General features: G+C 61.1%; 1 protein-coding gene across 3 annotated transcripts in view; it reads right to left on the bottom strand.

Annotated features, from left to right (window-relative positions):
• The window catches only part of CRISPLD2 (cysteine rich secretory protein LCCL domain containing 2), a 63,361-nt gene that overhangs the window by 31,519 nt on the left and 11,143 nt on the right, over nucleotides 1–20,699 (bottom strand). For all 3 annotated transcript variants that reach the window (XM_075995833.1, XM_075995834.1, XM_075995832.1), the window contains exons 2-8: nucleotides 17,506–17,833; nucleotides 16,334–16,452; nucleotides 12,704–12,836; nucleotides 12,145–12,260; nucleotides 9,010–9,110; nucleotides 4,827–4,970; nucleotides 3,247–3,307 (exon numbers count right to left, since the gene is read on the bottom strand). In XM_075995833.1, the coding sequence (XP_075851948.1) occupies nucleotides 3,247–3,307; nucleotides 4,827–4,970; nucleotides 9,010–9,110; nucleotides 12,145–12,260; nucleotides 12,704–12,836; nucleotides 16,334–16,452; nucleotides 17,506–17,745 (914 nt within the window). In that variant the 5' untranslated portion in view covers nucleotides 17,746–17,833. The remainder of the gene's footprint in view (nucleotides 1–3,246; nucleotides 3,308–4,826; nucleotides 4,971–9,009; nucleotides 9,111–12,144; nucleotides 12,261–12,703; nucleotides 12,837–16,333; nucleotides 16,453–17,505; nucleotides 17,834–20,699) is intronic.

The following is a 20,699-nucleotide window of genomic DNA, read 5'->3' as shown; positions in this document are numbered from 1 at the left end:
TCAAAGTGCAACTCGCAACACTCGGAGCGAAGCGCTCCTGGCAAGCCCAGTTCCAAGGCGCCGTGGCCTAAACCCCCTCCTCTTTTTAACAGGTGCTCTAAATGACTCGACTCAGCTTTTGACGAACTCAAGCCAGATTTCACAGGAAGGAGAATCAGGCCCCCTCTCCTGAGGACACGGTTTTCGCGTCACGAACCCGAGGGTCTGCAAGGGGCGGCCGCACCTGTCGGCGGTTTGCTGCCAGAAGGAGCAGCCCGGCAGCCGCGCTGCCAAAACCGCGCTCGTTCTTCCTGGCAGACGCGCTTCAACTCCGGAACGCACGATGTTAACCAGCTCTGTCAGCTCGATGGATCCACTCGACTACCTTCGGGGGATGCGCTGGCCCACCGGGGAAGCGGCCCACTCGGATCCGCCTGCAGTCCTGCAGGATCTGCCGGTGGCCAACGCACTGCTGCGAACACGTGCCGGGCACCGGCTCGGCCCCAACGTGTGTCCAGCAGCTCAGTACTCCGGGCCACCCTGCAATTCCCTGGTCAAGAGCTTCATGTTTACGACATGCTTACAACACGTCTGCTACTTGTACATCTCACATTTCTACAGCTCGGGAAGTTCTTTTCTTTTTTTTTTTTCATTGTGGGCCAGGGCCACCTGCCCCAGAGGAACCCTGGACCTGAGGGACCACGGGTAGGGGCGTCCTGGCACAGGCCTGCAGCCTCCAGCTCCGGCCCCATCCCTCTCTCCCTGCCATGGTGACCCGTGTCTGGCTGCTCTGCCAGGCCCCTCTCAGCAGGGCTGGGCCATGGCCTTCCAATCCCCTGAGAGCCCGGCCCCTGGGATCCACAACCAGACCCGAGGCCTGGGTGGGAAGTTCTTTTCGAACCGGTAACCCAGAGCATCTGTAATTTGGGCTCCTGCCGGGAAGTTCAGCCTCGACTAGGTGAACAGCTGACGTTGAGGGAGGGGAGACCCCCCCTGACAGAGAGCACCTTGGGGACACACTCGTCACCGACTTGGTACAATTTGTCTCATTTGAAAGCCCACAGCTTCTTTCAGAAACACTTTGACTAAATCCCACTCCCCGCTGGGGTGACCAAGCACCCCGCTGGCCCAGGACCCAGGGGCTTCCTGGAGTTTCAGGGCTAAATGTGGGCAAAGTCCCGGGCAAACTGAGGCCAGCTGGTCACCTATTCCCAGCCTCCGGGACCAAGAACGGATGACCCATTGCACAGGGACGTTGTGAGTAAGAGGACAGACAGAGATGAAGGGACTCAGTAAGAAGGTGGTTATCACAACAAAGATCCTTCTTGTATTTTGGGGTTTTTGCTTTGTTTTTTAGAGACAAGATCTCACTCTGTTGCCCAGGCTGGAGTGCAGTGGCCTGATCATAGTTTACTATAACCTCAAACTCCTGGGCTCAAGCCATCCTCCTCTTCCAGCCCCCATGCAGCTGTGATCACAGGTGTGTGCCACCACACCCGGCTAAGTTTTAAAAAATTCTTGCAGTGACAGGATCTTACTCTGTTGCCCAGGCTGGTCTCGAACTCCAGCCCTCAAGCGATCCTCCCACCTCAGCCTCCCGAAGCTCTAGGACTGCAGGAGTGAGCCGCTGCACCCAGCCCCTTTTTGCTTTCATCGAGCCCAAATCTTGCTCCACTGCCGGGCCGGTCCCCAGCCGGGGACTGAGCTCCAGGCAAGCGCCTCCATGCTGTGACCGTCTCATCTCAGTGCGGCTTGGTCAGCTCTTCCAGGCCTCTGGTTTCTCAAGGTAAGACTGGCAAATTCTCGAGCTCGCTCAACCTCCCGGGACCCAGGTGAGGCCCAGAATCTCGATGTCTAACAGACTCCCCAGGAGATTCTGCCAGGCTGTGGGGCCGGAGGTCGTACACCTGGCTTGGCACACGGGGTGCGTGTCAGAATCACGGGGAGGGGCCTTACACACACACGTTAAAACCCCCAAACCACAGGCCACGCGCACACTCATCTCCGGCTGGCTCTCAGCGTCTCTGGGCAGAGGGCTCTGGAATGAGCACTTCTAAAAAGTTCCCCAGGCCGGGCGCGGTGGCTCACGCCTGTCATCCCAGCACTCTGGGAGGTCGAGGCGGGCAGATCGCTCAAGGTCAGGAGTTCAAAACCAGCCTGAGCAAGAGGGAGACCCCGTCTCTACTATAAATAGAAAGAAATTAACTGGCCAACTAAAAATACATAGAAAAAATTAGCCGGGCATGGAGGCGCATGCCTGTAGCCCCAGCTACTCAGGAGGCTGAGGCAGGAGGATCGCTTAAGCCCAGGAGTTTGAGGTTGCTGTGAGCGAGGCTGACGCCACGGCACTCACTCTAGCCCAGGCGACAGAGTGAGACTCTGTCTCAAAAAACAAACAAAAAAAAGTCCTCCAGATTGGCTCTAACACACGACGGGTACACGGGAGCCCCCCGCATCCTGGCTGGCCGGGGCAGCTTGCTTAAACCTTCAGTGATGCCGTGAGCTGGGGTCAAACCACGGGTGGCTTGAAACCAGCCAGGACAGGAGTGTTCACACCACAGGAATCGGCAAATACTGCAATCTGCCGCTGTTGTTTGCTTTGGACAGCTGGTTTACTCTCGGGGTTGGAACCACTGGGTTAAGATAATGAGATTTTCTGTTCGCCGCTCGCTCAGAAAACCCTTCCCAGTGGTCTGCAGGGTGTGGCCCCGTGCCCACCGGGGACAACATACTTACTGGAACATATGTGGGTGGGGGGAGGGGACCCGGAGCTTGGGTCGACGCTCTAGGTTAGTGGTTCTCCACTACAGGTGATGCTACCCCTCAAGGGACATCTGGAGACATTTCTGGTGGCACGACTGGGGGCAGTGCTGCTGGCGTCTGGGGAGTCAAAGCCAGGGACGCCGCTACACCCCCGCAGTGCACAGGACAGCCCCCACCGGAAAGAATGACCCGCCCCCAACGCAGCAGTGCCGAGCTTGAGAAGCGGCGGTCTGGGTGGACACAGATGGCCGTCTTTGTGCGGCAAGCTCTGCAGAAGTGGCAGCAGTCAGGGGTGGGGGGGGACTCGGGGGTGTCCCGGCCACCCTAACTGAGTTAGCTCCTGGCTCAACCTGGTCCCCCCTTTTTGTGCTGAAAACAGTGAACACCATCTTCCCGTGAGCTTCCTCCCAGCCCGGTGTGGGTGGCAGTCAGCCCGAGGGTCGGGACGTGACCCGCCACCTCGGCCGGTTCAGCGGCGCAGGACAGGGACCGGCCGGGCCTTACCTGTTGCAGGTGGACCCTTTGCACTTGTCCTTCATCTTGGTGTCGCATCTGACGACCTGGGCTAGGAGAGGAAGTCGGAAACACACGTCACCTCGGGAAGGCGGGAGGGTTAGAAGACCCCTCCCTTTCTTGGTAAAATCTAATGAGAAAAAGGGAATAGAAAAAAGAAGAGGACCCCTCCGCCCACTCCCAGGGACATTCTGGCACATTCTGTATAATCCGTGCCGTAGCAAGAGCAAGAGCAATGCCTGGTGGCGGCAGCTCTAGTTGGGAGGCTCGAATCCCAGACCCTCGGTCTATACTAGCAGCATGACCTTGGACAAGTGACTTCCCCTCTTTAAAGGTGTGGAAATGAGGTTCCACTTCCTTCAATTCCATTCCATGGAATTCCAATCCATGATGGATTCCATTCCACTCATGGAATTCCGCTCCGAGAACACTGGGCGTGGGCACGGCACCCGCCTCTCCAAGGCTGACTGTGAGCATCAAGTGAGAAGGTGAACGTGGCCACGGCCCCATAGGGCTCCGGAGGGCAGGACTTGCAGGGCGGTGAGGCGGACACCGTACCCGGGCCTGCGGGCTGAGGACCCAGCCACGCTCGCCACGCCGTCTGCCCCACAGCCCAGAGGACGTCTGGCAAGCTCCCCCGTGTCGTTATTTTACAGGGCCGTGTCGGCGTCTTGGAGTCGCGTCACGGTTTTGAAGAGGACGGACACTATGATTGCATGTTATCGAAAGAAACAAGGGCACCATTCGGGACTGCCGGACAAAGGCGTCCGCATGTGTGCTGGTCAGAGGAAGCCACAGCATGGTTGCCCGCCGGGGAGGAGTCATCTGGAGGCCCCAGAGGACAGCAGGCTGGTGCAGGAGGGGAGAGGGGGTCAGAGCAGGGGAGAAGGGGGAGCGTGAGCCGGGGCTCTCCTCAAGGGGAGTCCAGTTTTCCGGCATTCGGTGCTGGGGGGGCATGGAGGGAGAAACAGGGGCGTCCGGCCGGGCCTGCTGCTGTCCCTGCAAGAAATGCCCCTCCACGGCCCGCAGCCTCAGTGAAGGCAGCCGTGACAAGGGATCTCCCGGATGTCCGGATCTCGGAGGACAGGGAGACCTCAGCGGACACCAGGTGACCACAGCGCTGCACGTGACGCTCACAGCGCCCCTGGCATAGGTGTTACTGCCCCACTACGTGGATGAGCAAACTGAGTCTCAGAGAGTCGAGCGACAGGCCAGCCAGCCTCCACGCTGCACGCCCCGAGTCCTCCCCTAGAGAGGCCCTCGCTCCCCTGAGGAACCCAGTCTCAGCTCAGGTCCCCCTCGAAAGGACGAGGGAAGGTCTAACCTTAAAATACCTGCCTGGAGAGGGGAAAAATGCCACCCAAGTGCAACTCCTGTAATGCTTGTTTTTGAAAAGGCTTAAAAGTATCATTTTTAAAAAGCGTCTCGTGGCCGTGCGTTTGCAAGCCTTGCCTCGCCCTGTCCCCCTGCTGTTTGTCACCCTGGAGGCCTTTCAACCCCCCAGCCCCCCTGCCACCCCCCACCCCGGGGTGGCCCAGAGGGGAGGACGGGGCAGAGGGTGCCCGACTCACTCATGTAGCTGACCGCCGGGGCTTTCTTGGGCTTGGCGGGTCTGGACACCCTCGGCTGGACCCAGACGTGTTTTTCTTCGGGGACGGGAGAGACCTCCACCTCGTTCATCTCGTCCGTCTCGGGTTTTTGGTGGTAGGTCTCTTCTTAACAGCGGCGAGGGAGGGAAAAAAAAATAGCACACGAGAGTTTCAACAAAAATGCACTTTGGGGGGAGAAAAAGCAATCTGAAAACCGAGCTTGCTTGAGGTTTGGTTTCACAAAGAATCATTTCAAACCGCAAAGAGAAAGTTACAGTTCAGAGCAGACCTGGCCAGGTGGAATTCTACCGGCCGGGCCGGGCCGGATCGGAACTCTGCCCGCGCTGTTTGCTTTGGACCTGACAGACGACGGCGGGGGCGGCTGGGGTTGGCAGGCCCTGGCGCCCACACCTGGCTTATCCAGGCGGGTTCTCGCCCCTCCCCCTCCACGCACCCAGCCGACCGAGGAAGCAGCACCGGCCCGAAGCTGTAGCCGTCTCCGCGGTGGGCCCCCTGCCCCCTGGTTTTCGTCAGCGACCGGGTCTTCCTCACCGTGCACCAGCAGGGGCACAAAAGCCGGTGGGATGCTCTCGGGAGCCACCTCACCGCCGGCACGCTCCGGTCCCTTCCGTCCCACCGTGAGTCAGGACCCCCGGCCAGCTCGCTGGCTCTCTCCGCACTGGAGTGTCTTCTCCAGCAATGTTGGAGTCACCACGGAGACACAGCCAGCGACCCAGCTCCTGGTTCAATACAAAAACGCAGCCCGCCGCCCGGAGCCCGCCGTTCTCCCACCCAGGGCCACCGCGTGTCATCGTCTCCCCAACCGTGACCACGGCACTGACGCTTTGAGACGTTTTAACTAACCCCACAAGTTGCGAGTATTAAACGTCAGTTCGCGTAGAGTCTTCCAGTTTTCATCGGGAAAGACAGCGAGGAGCCGCCCACCGGGGTCTGCAGCCCGTCCCCCGGGCACCGAGTGTAAACTCCAGCCACGGCAAAGACACCCGCTGCCATCTTCGCTGGCTGAGTGGCCGCATCAAAGAGGAACCCTGGGCGTCTATCCCTGCCCCTGTATTCGCAGCACGCCCCCCACCCCCTGCCGCGCGGACGGCCCGCCTTCCAAGCTGCTCAAAGGAAAACGGAGTATGGCAGCGTTCAGGCGAGAACCATTCCAAGGAGAAGGGAGGGAGCCCCTTGCAGGCCTCTGTGTGGTTTTGGATTAAAATCCAAGTTTAGGCCGGGCGCGGTGGCTCACGCCTGTCATCCCAGCACTCTGGGAGGCCGAGGCGGGAGGATCGCTCGAGGTCAGGAGTTCGAAAACAGCCTGAGCAAAAGCAAGACCCACGTCTCTACTAAAAATAGACAGAAATTAATTGGCCAACTAAAAATAGAAAAAATTAGTCAGACATGGTGGCGCACGCCTGTAGTCCCAGCTACTCGGGAGGCTGAGGCAGGAGGATCGCTTGAGCCCAGGAGTTGGAGGTTGCTGCGAGCTAGGCTGACGCCACGGCACCCTAGCCTGGGCAACAGAGTGAGAGTGTCTCAAAAAATAAATAAATAAATAAAACAAAATCCAAGTTTCGTTAGGCGTTCATCGACCCCTAAATCTTATTTTCACTTCTCAAGAGCAATGACTCCTAGACGTGCTCCGGGGTCACCACGCAGTGCTCCCAGCAGGGCGGCTGTCCTCTCACCACGGTCTGCCTGGGCCACACGCCGTACACTCATGGAGACCAGGGGCCAGCCTGCTGCACACCTGGCACCCGGCACATAGTAGTTGCTCAACAAAATTCACTGAATGAATGAATGACCAAAGCCCCCAGAGAATTCTGTCCCCTAAAGGAAAAAATAATGTCCAGCAACAAACACGAAAGACATTCAGGAGGGGAGACTCTGAAGGCACCCTTGGTAGCAAGAGCTATAGGCGGAAACTTCAGGAAGACGCCGGGCCTGCAAAGGCCGCCGGACACGCGTCCACCCCGCCCATCAATGAGGCCATTCAGGTTTGCCCTTTGCGGAGAGCCCGAGCTGGCTGCGGCATGAGCCGGGTGTTCTTCCACTGGCCCGTGGGACGTTCGCCCGTCATAATCGCAGCTTTATTTAGCCCAACACACCGTGCTGAAGCGGTCCGCGGCCGCGAGGGCTCCCTGTTTAAGAACACGGGCAGGTGGGCCTTGCCCTGGGACACACGCACGGAGAGTGCAGCTCCTGCCCAGGAGACAGGCCGGGCTGGAGCGCGTCCTAATTAACACGCCCCGCGAGGACCTGGGGAGATCCCCAGCCGAGGTCACGGCCAGGTGGCCCCGCACGCCACCCCACTCCGGGCCGGGGGCCTCGGGGCCCAGAGCTTCACTGACGCCACGCTGCGGGTGCCACCTGCTGCTTCTAAAACCGGTGACAGGGCCGGGCGCGGTGGCTCACGCCTGTAATCCTAGCACTCTGGGAGGCCAATGTGGGTGGATCACTCAAGGTCAGGAGTTCGAAACCAGCCTGAGCGAGACCCATCTCTACCAAAAATAGAAATTAATTGACCAACTAAAAATATATATACCAAAAAAAATGAGCCGGGCATGGTGGTTCATGCCTGTTGTCCCAGCTACTCGGGAGGCTGAGGCAGGAGGATGGCTCGAGCCCAGGAGTGTGAGGTTGCTGTGAGCTAGGCTGACGCCACAGCACTCTAGCCTGGGCAACAAAGTGAGACTCTGTCTCAAAAAAAAAAAAAAAAACGGTGACAAAGCTGGGAGCTGACGCTTGCTGAACACGGGCCAGGCGTCGACTGGGCCCTCCCTGGCACCTTCTCAGATCGACGTCTGTGGCCTTGGGAGGCTCGATCGGGCCCATTTCACAGACAAGGAAACTGAGGCTCAGCGAGACTAAGCGACCTTCCCGGGCTCGCGCAGCCGGGAAGTGGCCGGGCTGGGAGCCAAACCGCCTCTCTGCGAAGCCCACGCCTTTTATCACCCCACGGGGAGGGCCTGGGGGGTATTAAGAAAGAAAACCTCTTTTTTTTTCCTTTAATACCCTTATCCCCGCGCCGTCTCCATCAGAGGTCGAGACCCCGCCAGGCTCCCGCCGTACGCGCCATTAAGGAGCTTACGCAGATAAGCCGCTCCAGAGCGGGCCTTCCGCATGGCTAGCTCAGGACACTGGGACGGCTGCCCAACGACGCTGGGCATTTTCCACCAAAAGTAAAGGAACAGGTACCCAGGGCTTCAGGAAGTGGGTCCACTGGCACCTAAGTGTGTGTCTCTGTGCTTTGGAAACGGCTCTGGAAGTTTGGGGGTGTCTGTGCTCGGACAGCAAGCGGGACACCCTGCCACGTGTCCCCGGGGGCCCTGGGGTGAGCTGGCCTTCGAGACCACGTGCCCCCGGGGGTCCTGGGGTGAGCTGGCCTTCGAGACCACGTGCCCCCGGGGGCCCTGGGGTGAGCTGGCCTTCGAGACAACGGGGCAGCCAAGGCTCACGAGGAGCTTGGGTGGTCATGAGCACGGGACAGGTGCACTGCCCGTGAAATCCAGGAAGGCTCCCCAGAGGAGGAGGTGATACCAGAGCCACTGCATGTGATGCACGACCTAAGGGACCAGGCACGAGCTGGCGTGTCCTAGCTGACTTTGCAGACACAGCCATCCCCTCCCTTCCTGTCCAGATCGGTCTGTCCTCATGCCCCCTCCAGAAGCCCCCATCCCCAAAAAAGTGGGCAGAGTCAGCTGTGAACAGCCGGCCGGGGAGGGTCCGGGCGCCCCACTGTGGCCGGCCCGCTCCTCACCCCGGAGCCCCGGCTCGGGGGCTGCTCCCTTCCGCCCACCCAGCCCCCTGCAAACCGGCTTAGTCACCCGCAAGGCTGCGATGGAGCCCTGAACAAGACCAATCAGGACCACGAGAGCATGGCCGGCCCCTCGGCCCCTCCTGCATGCGACACGCCTCCTCGGACACGAGGAAACAGCACAACACATGGGAGACGCTTTGGGCACAAAAACACTTGTTCTTTGTAGCGGCAGAGAAAGTGGGAACATCCCAGGTGGGCCGAAAACCAAACGCAGGGGGACAAGGCAAAACCAGGGGCCCGCAGACGGCCCGGGGCAGCAGCGGGGTGGGGGGGTCTGCGGGGGACGGATGTGCCCAGGGGTCCCCAGAGGGCGGGGAGGGGACGCGGATGCTCTCCTACCTCGGTAGCACAGGTTGTTCCTGCAGCCGCCTCCGTAGCTGGGCGGGCACTGGGAACAGGGCCGGCCGTTCTTGTAGGGGGCCTCTCCGATCCAGTTGCCCCTGGGGACAGACCAAACACCCGGTCAGGAGGGGCGCCCAGAGCCTCGGCGCCGGCCTCTTCCCGCCCGCTCGTGCCGCCCGCCGGGTCTCGGGAGGAGCAGGCCGTGCAGGGCGGCAAGTCCTGGGCCCGTCTGCACATGCGGGGCCTACACAGCTCCAGACCCCCCGCGACCCTGCAGCGGGCAGCTGCGAGGTGCCCTCCCCCACCCGGCACCGTCAGCCGTCTCCCGCCAGCCCCCCGCACGGCCCGCACCCCACCGCCCGGTCACCTCTGCTCGGAAAAAGGATCCCCCTTTAAGCCACTTCTCCAATGGGCACAGTCAGCCCGTTCAGAGACAGCCCGGCCCAGGTCTCGGCGCCCCACCGTGCTCCCATCCATCCTCCCACTCCCCGGGAGGGAGGGCAGGCTGCCATCCAGTCCCCGAGAGAGGAGGAGGCCGAGGCACAGAGAGGTGAAGCCACTTGTGCAAGGTCACACAGGGAGCCAGTGGTGGGGCTGGGATTTGAACCCAGGCTGTGGGGCCCAGGCCTGCCTCGCTCTGCACAGGGGCTGGGTCAAGGGTCAGGGTGCCACCCGCCTCCCTCTGGCGTCCCCAAGGGCAGGGGGCAGGTGGGTAGCAGAAGCCCCCAGCCCCTCTCCCCACCCCCCACAGCGCCTGGCCTGCTGCTGTGCAAGCTGGAGCCGTGAGCAACTGAGGACCCGTCTCTGTGATTCATTCTAGAAACTTCTTTCCCGGCTACTCAAGCATCGTTCGTTCAGCCAATAACAAGATCCGAGGCCCGTCCTGCTCCCCGAGCCCGGCTGTCCCCCGTATCGGGGCTCCACGTTTCCTCTTGGACACGCCACTGTCCCGCCATGGTTCGTGGGGGCGCAGTCCCGCGCAGCCCGGGGCTCCTACTCTCCCCTTCCAGAGAGAGAGGCCGTGGGCAGCGCAGAACCTCGGGCAGCGACCGGTGGGGAAGGGCCCGTGAACGCGCAGCATCACGGGTGAGTCTCATACGTGTGACACTGAGCAAAAGACGGGGGCGTGCACGGAGAGCGCGCAGTAAGGGACACGCGGCCCCCTCGGCTGAGGCTCCGAACTAGACACGACTGAGCCGTGGGGAAAGAGGTTCGGACAGGGCCCCTCTGGGGGACGCCAGGGAGCCTTCCGGGGCTCTGGAACATCCTCCGTCTAGAAGTGGATGGCAGGTGCGCTGGCGTGTCCCTGTGACCATGGCCTGAGTGAGTGTCGCCCCCCCAAATTCACACGCTGGAGCCCCGGCCCCCAGCGTGGCTGCAGAGCTGGAGACCCAGCCTCAATGGAGCTGATTAGGGTTAAGTGAGGTCAATAGTGGGGTTCTGGGCCGGGCGTGGGGGCTCACACCTGTAATCCCAGCACTCTGGGAGGCCGAGGCGGGAGGATTGCTCAAACTCAGGAGTTCAAAACCAGCCTGAGCAAGAGCGAGATCCCTTCTCTACTATAAATAGAAAGAAACTAATTGGCCAACTAATATATATAGAAAAAATTAGCCGGGCATGGTGGCACATGCCTGTAGTCACAGCTACTCGGGAGGCTGAGGCAGGAGGATCGCTTGAGCCCAGGAGTCTGAGGTTGCTGTGAGCTAGGCTGATGCCACGGCACTCACTCTAGCCTGGGCAACAGAGTGAGACTCTGTCTCAAAAAAAAATAATAAAAATAATAAAAATAGTGGGGTTCTGATCCGATAGGACTAATGTCCTTGTCTCTCACTGCCACACGGGGACAGGGCGAGAGGGTGGCCGTCCACAAGCCAGGGAGAGAGCCCCCACCAGAGCCCAGCCCTGCCGGACCGTGACCGGAGGACTTCCAGCCTCCAGATCCGGCCTCCAGAGCTGTTGTTCCAGCCGCCCGGTCTGTGGGCTTCGTTTCAGCAGCCCCGGCAGACTAGCAGATGCGAACGCGCCGAGCTGCACGCTTAAGATCCGCGGGTTACTGTTTCACCCGCGCACGCCGTTGCCTTTTCAAGAGGCCGGCCGCTCTAGAGAGGCAGGGCTCCACTTCCCACGGGATCTGCCCGGTCAAAGCATTCCTCACTCCCGCCCGCTGCCCCTGCCGGGACCCCACCACCTCGGAGGGCGCCCGAGGCACTCCCCCGAGAGGACATGGCCAGCTCCTATCTGCGACCCAGCTCCTGTCCGAGACCCCCTCCCGTCCGCGGCCCCCCTCCTATCCCTGAGGGCTGCTGGACGGTGCCAGCGGGGGTGAGCCGGGCGGCGTCTGCAGTGCCTCTACTTCCCTCCAAACCTCGGCCCTCCCCCGTCGTCCCACCCCCTCTCCGCCGCCGCCCACACCAAATAAAAGAGGTCGCTCCCGTTTTGTCCGGCCGGACCCCCAGGTGCAGGCCGCGGCGAGGCCGTTGGTAGCTGGGGCCGGCGTGCGACCGCAGGCCGTGAACCGCGCAAGCCGGGAGTCAGCACGGTTGCCGGTGGGCGATGGAGGTGCGGGAGGGAAGGGCTGGAGGGCGCGATGGAGACCGGGAGCCACGAGGGCTGCTCCCGCAGGAAGACGGAAGCAAGTCTAGGTGTGGTGTGAACAAGTGCTTTCTAGGCTGCTGTCCTTTGCCCGTTTTCAGAGAAAAAAAACCACTGGTGACACCACTGCGGCAGACCGTGAGCCAGTTGCCCGGCCAACAGCTCTTCCCGCTTCTGACTGTGCGCAGGCGGTCCCAGGGGACGACTTGCAAAGCCAACTGGGGGCGATCTTGCCCCCTTGTCTGTGGTCAGTTTAGTTCTGGCCAATGACAGAAGGAGAAAGTGTGTGCCAGGGGTGAGAAAGGCCTCAGGAGAGAGCCCTTTTACCATTCTCCTTCCCTTTGCTTGGGAAGATGTGATGCCGGTGCTCTGCAGCCGTCTTGGCGCCACGAGGAGAAGATGGCACAGCGGGAAGACAGGAAGAGCCTGAGTTCTCGTTGACGCTGCTGAGCTATCAAGCTAACCCAGACGCAACACACGCTAGCCCCCCTATTCTGTGTGGTCACGAAAAGACCTCCGGCCGTGCCGGCTCGTGCTTACTTGGGAGAGTAATTGCAGACGAGGTAGACGGCGTTCTCCCAGACTTCTCCCCAGACGTTCATCCTCGGGCAGGTGTTCACGGCACAGCCGACTTTGTTGGTGGTGGCCCAAACTATCTGAAAAGACAGCATCGGTGTGTCACAGCTGGCGGGACAAGTCACACCGGGGCAGCTTAATCTGGCCTGGATCTGCCAGGTGCCGGCACTACAGGGCTACGCGGTGGAAGGTCGAAGCAGGCGTTTTCCTGCTAATGCGTCGAAGATACGGGCATTTCTCTAAAAAAAACCAACCTACCTACCTACCAAAAACCCACACGCACGGTGAAAATGCCCCAGGTAAGTAAAATCGCCGTAGAAGTTTCTAGAGCTTACTCTCGGTTTCTGACCTTGCCGTGAACCGGCAACAGACAGCTTGCTCCACCAGCTGTGCTTGGAGCAGCACCGGATGAAGGGGAAATACGAAGGTTTTATGGAGTTGGCAGGGTCCCGGGGCGGGGGAGGGGAGAGATGAAGGGCGGGGTGCGGGCGCGGGGCCCAGGCTGTGGGCGCCGCCGAGCTACCTGCGTGTAGTGCGTGCACATGGCCCCCGAGCACCTCTCCGGACACCAGGGGTTGCACTCGTGGGGGTACGGGTAGGTGTAGTCCTTCACCTCGTCGTACCAGGACTGCACGTGGAAGCCGGGAGAGCGGTACCTGCGGGCAGAGACGGCTCGTCACGGCCCGGCTGCCCACGCGCCCCGGCGGACACAGAGCGGGCGGGGGCGGGGGCGGGGCGGGCAACAGCCCCCAAGTTGCCCGGCACCCGGGAGCTGTGCTTGAAGCCAGAAAGGTGGCCCGCACGCCACGTGTGTGCGCGGAGCTCTCACCTGGCTCCCAGTGAGCCCTTCCTTATGTCAACTGAGCATTTATTTTCCTGTGCACTGGGGAAATCTATGCAGCCCGGGGAACCCTGTATTTCCCAGATATTATTGCTCAAGATGAAACTCGAGACTTAAAGTGCACTTAAAGTCGATGTAGAGAGAAACGTTAATGAGAGAATTGAAGGGGTAAGGCCAGGCGAGGTGGCTCACGCCTGTCATCCTTGCACTCTGGGAGGCCGAGGCAGGAGGATGGCTCAAGGTCAGGAGTTAGAGACCAGCCTGAGCAAGAGTGAGACCCCGTCTCTACTAAAAATAGACAGAAATTAATTGGACAACTAAAAATATATAGAAAAAATTAGCCAGGCGTGGTGGCGCATGCCTGTAGTCCCAGCTACTCGGGAGGCTGAGGCAGGAGGATCTCCTGAGCCCAGGAGTCTGAGGTTGCTGTGAGCGAGGCTGACGCCACGGCACTCACTCTAGCCCGGGCAACAGAGCGAGACTCTGTCAAGAAAGAGAAGAGAAGAGGGGAGGGGAAGAGAGAGAAAGAAAAGAAAATTGAAGGGGTGGTACGCAGAGAGGACACTGCTGTGGCAGGGGACAGTCTGAAAGTTGGAAGATGGGGTGCAGAGAAGAGGGGGTCCCTGTCACCTCCCAGAGAGGAGCCTCCAGCCTCGTGTCTCTGTGTCACGGTGACCGGCTTCATTCCTTAGCTGCTGGGGGACCCAGGACCCAGGCACGCAGCAGAATCCCATTCAAGAGGAGCCTCCGGGTGTGCAGAGCTCCGCAGCCCGGTAGGCAAACGCTTCCAAAAACTTTTTATTGAGGATTTTATCACCTGCAGCTCCTACCTCGCCCCCCCCCCGCCTCACCCCTGCAGTGAGGGGTCCCCAGCACCACTGACAGCTCGTGGGGGAGCCGCCAGCTGCACTTCGCCCTGGACGTCCTCCGTGAGGTCACGGCTTGGTGGCCACGGCCCCTCGCCTCAGCTCCGGCTGCCAGATTGACACCATTGTGGTTTTGTGGGGATTTTTTTTTAATTGAGTCAGAGTCTCTCGGGATTGCCTGGGCTGGAGTACAGAGGCGTCAGCCTAGCTCACAGCAACCTCAGACTCCTGGGCTCAAGCGATCCTCCTGCCTCAGCCTCCTGAGTAGCTGGGACTACAGGCGTTGGCTAATTTTTCTATTTTTCCGTAGAGACGGGGTCTCACTATGTTGCCCAGGCTGGTCTCAAACTCCTGGCCCCAAGCGATCCTCCCGTCTCGGGCTCCCCAAAGTGCTGGGATCACAGGCAGGAGCCACCGCGCCCGGCCCCATTGTGTTTTCTTTAAGCCAGGAAAGAAAACAAACGGAACACAAATCCACGGTCTCCAGTTAGAGCAAGCAGAGTGGTTTCAGGAAAGAGCAAACTCGCAGGGCAGCGGCCGTCTGCAAGGCGCTGCGGTCGGCGAGGCAGTTAGAGGTCTTGTAACAATTACGGCTTGGACCCAGCGCGAGTGGCGTGGTCAGCGGCCTCCCTTCCTGCGGCCGGCCTGGGGAAAGGCGTGCGCTCGGTGGGGGCCAGGGGGCAGGAGGAAGCTGTCCCCCACGGTCTCCCCAGACTCAGGGTCACCGGCGCTGGGGCAGTTCTGGGGAAATGAGGCCTCGGGCGCCCCTGGGGCGTGCAGAGGGAGGAGGCTGTTTTGGAGAGCGAGTTAGCAAAATCGCATGAGAAGGTGGGAAAAGTCTCTGTGACCTTTGACCCACCCATACTACCCTGCAGTCGCCCGACTGAGATGAGCCTGCTGAGCTACGGCAGAAAGCAAGGCACAAAACCCAAGCTGCGCTCATGCCTGTCATCCTGGCACTCTGGGAGGCCGAGGCGGGAGGATCGCTCAAGGTCGGGAGTGTGAAACCAGCCTGAGCAAGAGGGAGACAGCTATTTTCTACTAAAAATAGAAAAAAATGAGCTGGACAACTAAAAATATAGAAAAATTAGCAGGGCATGGTGGCACATGCCTGTAGTCCCAGCTACTCGGGAGGCTGAGGCAGGAGGATCGCTTGAGCCCAGGAGTTGGAGGTTGCTGTGAGCGAGGCTGACGCCACGGCACTCTAGCCCAGGTGGCAAAGCAAGACTCTGCCTCAAAAAAAAAAAAAAAAAACCAAGCTGCAGGGCGGAAGGGACCCAGGTGTGGGCGCCCACTGCCTGCACAGGACAGTAACAGTGACAACCGTATGGCAGAGCATTTTCTCATATCATCGTAAAGGAAAGGAAAGATTTCCGAGCTGCCCAGGCCACGGTTACAACTGCGTGGAAATATGTCGGCCTCTGGCCAAATGCTACAAAGAAGCCCAGAAAAATGAAAAGGCCGGTGGAATTCGTCGGTTTTGCTCCATTTAGACATTTTCTTTTAATGTTGTGGTGCAACTGTTTTCATAAAAAGCAAAAGCGACCACAGGAAAAACCACAGTGTCACTTTGCATCGGTGAAGTCCTACCTGTGGCCCACCGAGACACCTGCCCCCGTTCGTCCTGAAAACTCGAGGACCCAAAGGACACCGTGGCTGCCCCTGGCCACGCGGTGTCTCGGCTGGGAGTGAGAGCAAGGCCCTAACCCGCTGCAGACGGCATCTCCTCCGGCTCACCCACCACGTCCTGCCTGGCAGCAGCAACTGGGCTCCAGAACCTTCTACGGAGAGGGAATGGAAAACCCAAACTCTGTGTGGCCGGGCGCGGTGGCTCACGCCTGTCATCCTAGCACTCTGGGAGGCCGAGGCGGGCGGATTGCTCGAGGTCAGGAGTTCGAGACCAGCCTGAGCAAGAGCAAGACCCCGTCTCCACTATAAATAGAAAGAAATTAATTGGCCACTAAGATACATATAGGAAAAATGAGCCGGGCATGGTGGCGCATGCCTGTAGTCCCAGCTACTCGGGAGGCTGAGACAGGAGGATCGCTTGATCCCAGGAGTCTGAGGTTGCTGTGAGTGAGGCTGACGCCACAGCACTCACTCTAGCCTGGGCAACAAAGTGAGACCCTGTCTCAAAAAAATAAAAATTAAAGAAATTTAAAAAACCCAATTCTGGGAACCCCGATCCAATCATCAGCGTCCGGGTCAGCCACCCCGTCGCCATATATTTTGTCAATTACTCAGAAGTGTCCCTGGGCGCCGTGCCTTGGTTTCTCCACATGCCAGTGGGGATGGGTGTTCTGTCTGTCCCCCTCACCCTACCCTTCTCCCTCTCCCTGGGGGCTGATGTTGAAAATGGCACTAGCCCCAGGCCCAGCACACAGCAGGGGCCAGCAGTGGCGGCCAGAGCACGAGCAGGGGCGCGGCGGGCGGGGGCGGCGCTCACCTGCCCCAGTGGACGGCCAGGTTCTGCCCGATGGACACCAGCAGGCGGGCGGGCCCGTGCTCCCAGACGCACTCCTGGGCCCAGGCCGCCGCCGACCTCTCCAGCTCCTCGTCCCAGGTCTGCGGGAGAAACGGGCGGGTCAGGGCCGGGGAGGGGGTCGGGCTCCCCAGCCCGGGTGCCCCGTTGCTGGGTTCCCACGGTAGCAAGTGGGAAGTGGCAGGTCTGCACGGGGTCGGGGCGCCGGCTCCAGGGCCGTGTCCCGTGTCTCTTGGCCTCCGTGTCTGTGAGACGGGAGAGGCCACGCTGAACGACCCCGCCACGGCACGCGGCACACAGCACGGAAGGTCTGCGGGGTCCCGTGCGCCGTCTCGGAGGCCGGCACCGTGCACCGGGGCCGCCAGGCCTGGACTCCCCCGGGTCCTTTCACTGCAACGCAACAGCGGCCCTTGGAAGGAGACCTCTTCTCCCCGTTTCGCAGCCAGGAAAGTCAAGGCTCAGAGGAGCATCGTCATCTGCCCAGGGCCCCACGGCCGGCCGGTCCAGAACCAGGGCGCGGAAGCAGGCGTCTCACCACGAGCGTGGTTACCTGCCGGCCACCGCAATGATCTGCCCCTGTGCCCGGGCCAGGGACGCAATATCACACGTTACCCCGAGTGGCAGGCTGGCTCCCAGAGGGCACCAGTGAGACCCGGAGCGGAGGGTGCAGGGTGTTCCTGGGGCCTCTCCCCTGTGCCCAGCACCCAGGGGTCTCTCCGTCCTCCCAGCGGCTCCGGGAAAGCCACTGCCTTCCAGCTTCCAGGCGGGGAGACTGAGGCTCAGGGAGGCTCCACCACCCACTCGGGGTAACACAGCCGGTGTGTGGACTCAGACCCAGCTCTGTCCTACCTCCGAAGCCGGTGGCTCCCGCACCTGCCACCGCCCTCCCCCGCCCCAAGACAGACGGGGCGCTGTCTGCAGGCAGGGCCACGCCCGCCCGCTGCTCCATGGGTGGGGGAGGGGTTCTGCCCTGCATCTGGGACCTCGGGTCAGCCTCAGGGGTGACGCCCGGGAATAGGGAAGGGGGCGGGTTTTGCACGAGAAGCCCCGTTTGGGCAGAGCGCCACCAACCCAGCCAGGGACCCTGCCACCCGGCCGCCACCCGCTGACCGGGGGCAGCCGGGGGCCGCACTCACCATGTACTCCATGTTGGCGGCCTGAGGGTGCACCTGGCCGCGCAGCTTGTTGTGCAGCATGAGGATCTCCTCCCTGTCCTCCCTGGGGATGGCCCTGCGTGCGCGGGAGTGCGGCTCGGCCCGCTGGTACCGGCCCAGCAGCTCGCCCAGGCGGGTGACGTTGGGCAGGAAGTAGCCCTGGGCTCCGCAGACCAGCAGCACCAGCCCCAGGGGCACGGCACAGCCCAGGACGCGGCTCATGGCTGCTCGCCTGCAGGGGCGGCGGGGTGACGGCGGCGGGGTGACGGTGGCCGGGGCTCCTGTGACACAAGGCTGGGCGCTCCGGGCTCTGGAAGGAAGCAGAGGGTGGGCGGGGAGGAGACCAGTTAGTGACGCAGCGGCCACCAAGGATGGAGCAGGAGGATGCTCCCGTCTCGCAGATGTGGAAACTGAGGCTCGCAGACGCTAAGCAACCAAGGGCCCAGGCACGGGAACTGGTGGAGCCGGGATTCACGCCAACGGTTCCGGCAGGGCGGGCCGTCCGGACTGCAAAGAGGACGGGCTGGAACGGTCCCTCCCGGGCTCGACCCGAGCTCTCCCTGCAGGAGTCGCCGTGCTTCCTAGCGGCGCGTCGGCATTTCTTGCTCATTCGGGACTCGGGTAGATCCCCGGCACGAACTGACTTGCCTCCTGCCCCCGAAAGGGACTGGTAAGTCACCTCACGTCACCAAAGGGGATGCCACGCACCGGCATTGACAGCAAACTTCTCGTCCCTGCGCAGCGAGACTCAGTTTACCAAAAGTGGTTGAGAGGCCCCATGGGACCCGTCATTGCACGAGGCCCCTCTGATCACGGCCGTCCCACGACAGGTTAGTGGTTCCCGTGGGTAACTAGCGAGCAGTGACCACGTTGGGGTGGCTTTTGCTGAAAGACCTGAGAGAGGAGGGCGGCGGCCACGAGTCTCAAGCTGGCCGGTCCGGGGCTGGAGGGGCTCAGTTGTTTGTTTTTATTCTCTTTCTTTTTGAGACAGAGGCTCGCTTTGTTGCCCAGGCTAGAGTGAGTGCCATGGCGTCAGCCTAGCTCACAGCAACCTCAGACTCCTGGGCTCAAGCGATCCTCCTGCCTCAGCCTCCCGAGTAGCTGGGACTACAGGCATGCGCCACCGTGCCCGGCTAATATTTTTTTTTCTATATATGTTAGTTGGCCAATTAATTTCTTTCTATTTATAGTAGAGACGGGGTCTAGCTCTTGCTCAGGCTGGTTTCAAACTCCTGACCTCGAGCGATCCTCCTGCCTCGGCCTCCCAGAGTGCTGGGATGACAGGCGTGAGCCCCCGCGCCCGGCCGGGCTCAGTTGTTTGAAGGAGAGCCTCCCCATCCTTCACCCTCCTGGCACACGCAGGGGTGTACCTGTTGCGGCGGCTGGGACTGCAAAATGGCAGCCAGAGGAGGGCGTCCCCAGGGGGGCACATGGACCCAGGTCGGGACTGGCTTCCCAGGAAGCAGAGACGCCAAGACCAGCAGGCAGGGCGTGGCCAGAGAGCCAGGGGAAGGCTGCGGTTCCCAGCGGGCCCCTGGCAACTCTCCAGGGTCCTGACGGCCACGAGCAGACAAAAATAACCCGGGCGCAGAGCGCAGAGGCGGGGCTTGCTCTGTAGCCAGCGGGTGAGACCCGCCGCCCCTCCGAAGGCAGAGCCCGGGGCCAAGTGGGGGGGACCTCCGTGCGCCCCCGCTGGGAACGAGGCCAAGCACGCAGAACTCCTCGGGCCCTGCGCTCCCACGCAGAGCGCAGCGCCATATATGCACATCTCCAGCTGCCACCGGCGCGGCCCCAAGGCACGGCCAGAAGGCCCTGACGTCAGGTCACGATCCCACCGGGCAGGCAGGCATCACGGTGATGCTTGAGCAAAGGGACCCCCGGAGGCGCAAAGCATAAACTGCTTGTGTGACTCTACTGAGACCCAGGTGGATTAAAACCCGGTTCTGATGTAAATAGCCAATAGGCACAACTCAGACTGAACTGTGCAGGGAGGGGGGTCATGCGGTGGAATATTATACAGCAGATAAAAGGGCGGGCTCGGGCACAAATAAATCTCAAGCATGGTGAGTGGCAAGTTAAAAAATCAAGTTGTAGAATGGCATGCTAATGACACTACTTATGCAAATTGAAAAACGTATAAACCAGCCGGGCATGGTGGTGCATGCCTGTAGTCCCAGCCACTCGGGAGGCTGAGGCAGGAGGATCGCTTGAGCCCAGGAGTCTGAGGTTGCTGTGAGCGAGGCTGACGCCACGGCACTCAGTCTAGCCTGGGCAACAGAGCCAGACTCTGTCTCAAAAAAAAAAAAAAAAAAAAAAAGCAAACATTTTCCAAGTGAGACAAACACACTGTCCTGTCCGAGGCCGACAAATGGCTCCCGCTGGGAAGCCTCGAGTCCGCGGGGCTTGGGCCGGGGAAGACCCACGTGCGCCCGTCGCCATGGGAGCACCTCGTCCCTACGCTCTCGTTTGCCCTCCTGGTCACCCGGAGGTTTGGGTTCTCCCATTCCACAGGTGGGGAGACTGAGGCCTGTGGAGTTATAGAACCTGCCCACGGCAGGCAGGAACTCTGGGTTGGAGCTCAGCTCTCCGTCCCCACTCAAGGCCCAGGCATCACGCACGCCCTTCCCTGAAGGCCACCTGCCTTCCCCCAGGGGACTGAAAACCCTTCCCTGGGGACTGAAAACGCCCCCCCACCGTGCCGGGGAAGGGCCTCCCAGTCTGCGCTAAGGCTCTCCGTGCCCTGCTCTGTCTCGCCGGGCGTGGTGGCCTCCCAGGCCACACGGTGGCTCTGCCAGTGGGAAGGCAGCCATGCGTCACCCACGGGAGATGAAGGAGCCTTTACATGACGGTGGCGTGCCACCCAAACACGCCCCCATCCGCACCCTCGGGCCTCCGTCTGCCCTCGAGCCTTCGACTCACATGGCATGAGCTGACCTCTGACCCCGGGGGCCCGGCCAGCCGCTTTCCAGCTGCCGAGGCCCCGGCTGTCCTCCCGGCGTCCTGGGAGAACTCGCACTCGGAACCTGGGGAGCGAGGCCCGCGCTCTCTGGCCCCCCAGTCACCGGGGACCCTCCTCCACCGTCAGCCCCGGCCGCATACCGGTCACGAAACTTCCGCTGTGGACTGCCAGGGTGCACCGCGGCACAAACGCCTTCTGGGAGGTTCTGTTCTCCTTG

Source organism: Microcebus murinus, chromosome 20 (genome assembly GCF_040939455.1).
Source record: "Microcebus murinus isolate Inina chromosome 20, M.murinus_Inina_mat1.0, whole genome shotgun sequence".
Classification (NCBI taxonomy): domain Eukaryota; kingdom Metazoa; phylum Chordata; class Mammalia; order Primates; family Cheirogaleidae; genus Microcebus; species Microcebus murinus.
This window is presented reverse-complemented; position numbering and strand designations above follow the sequence as displayed.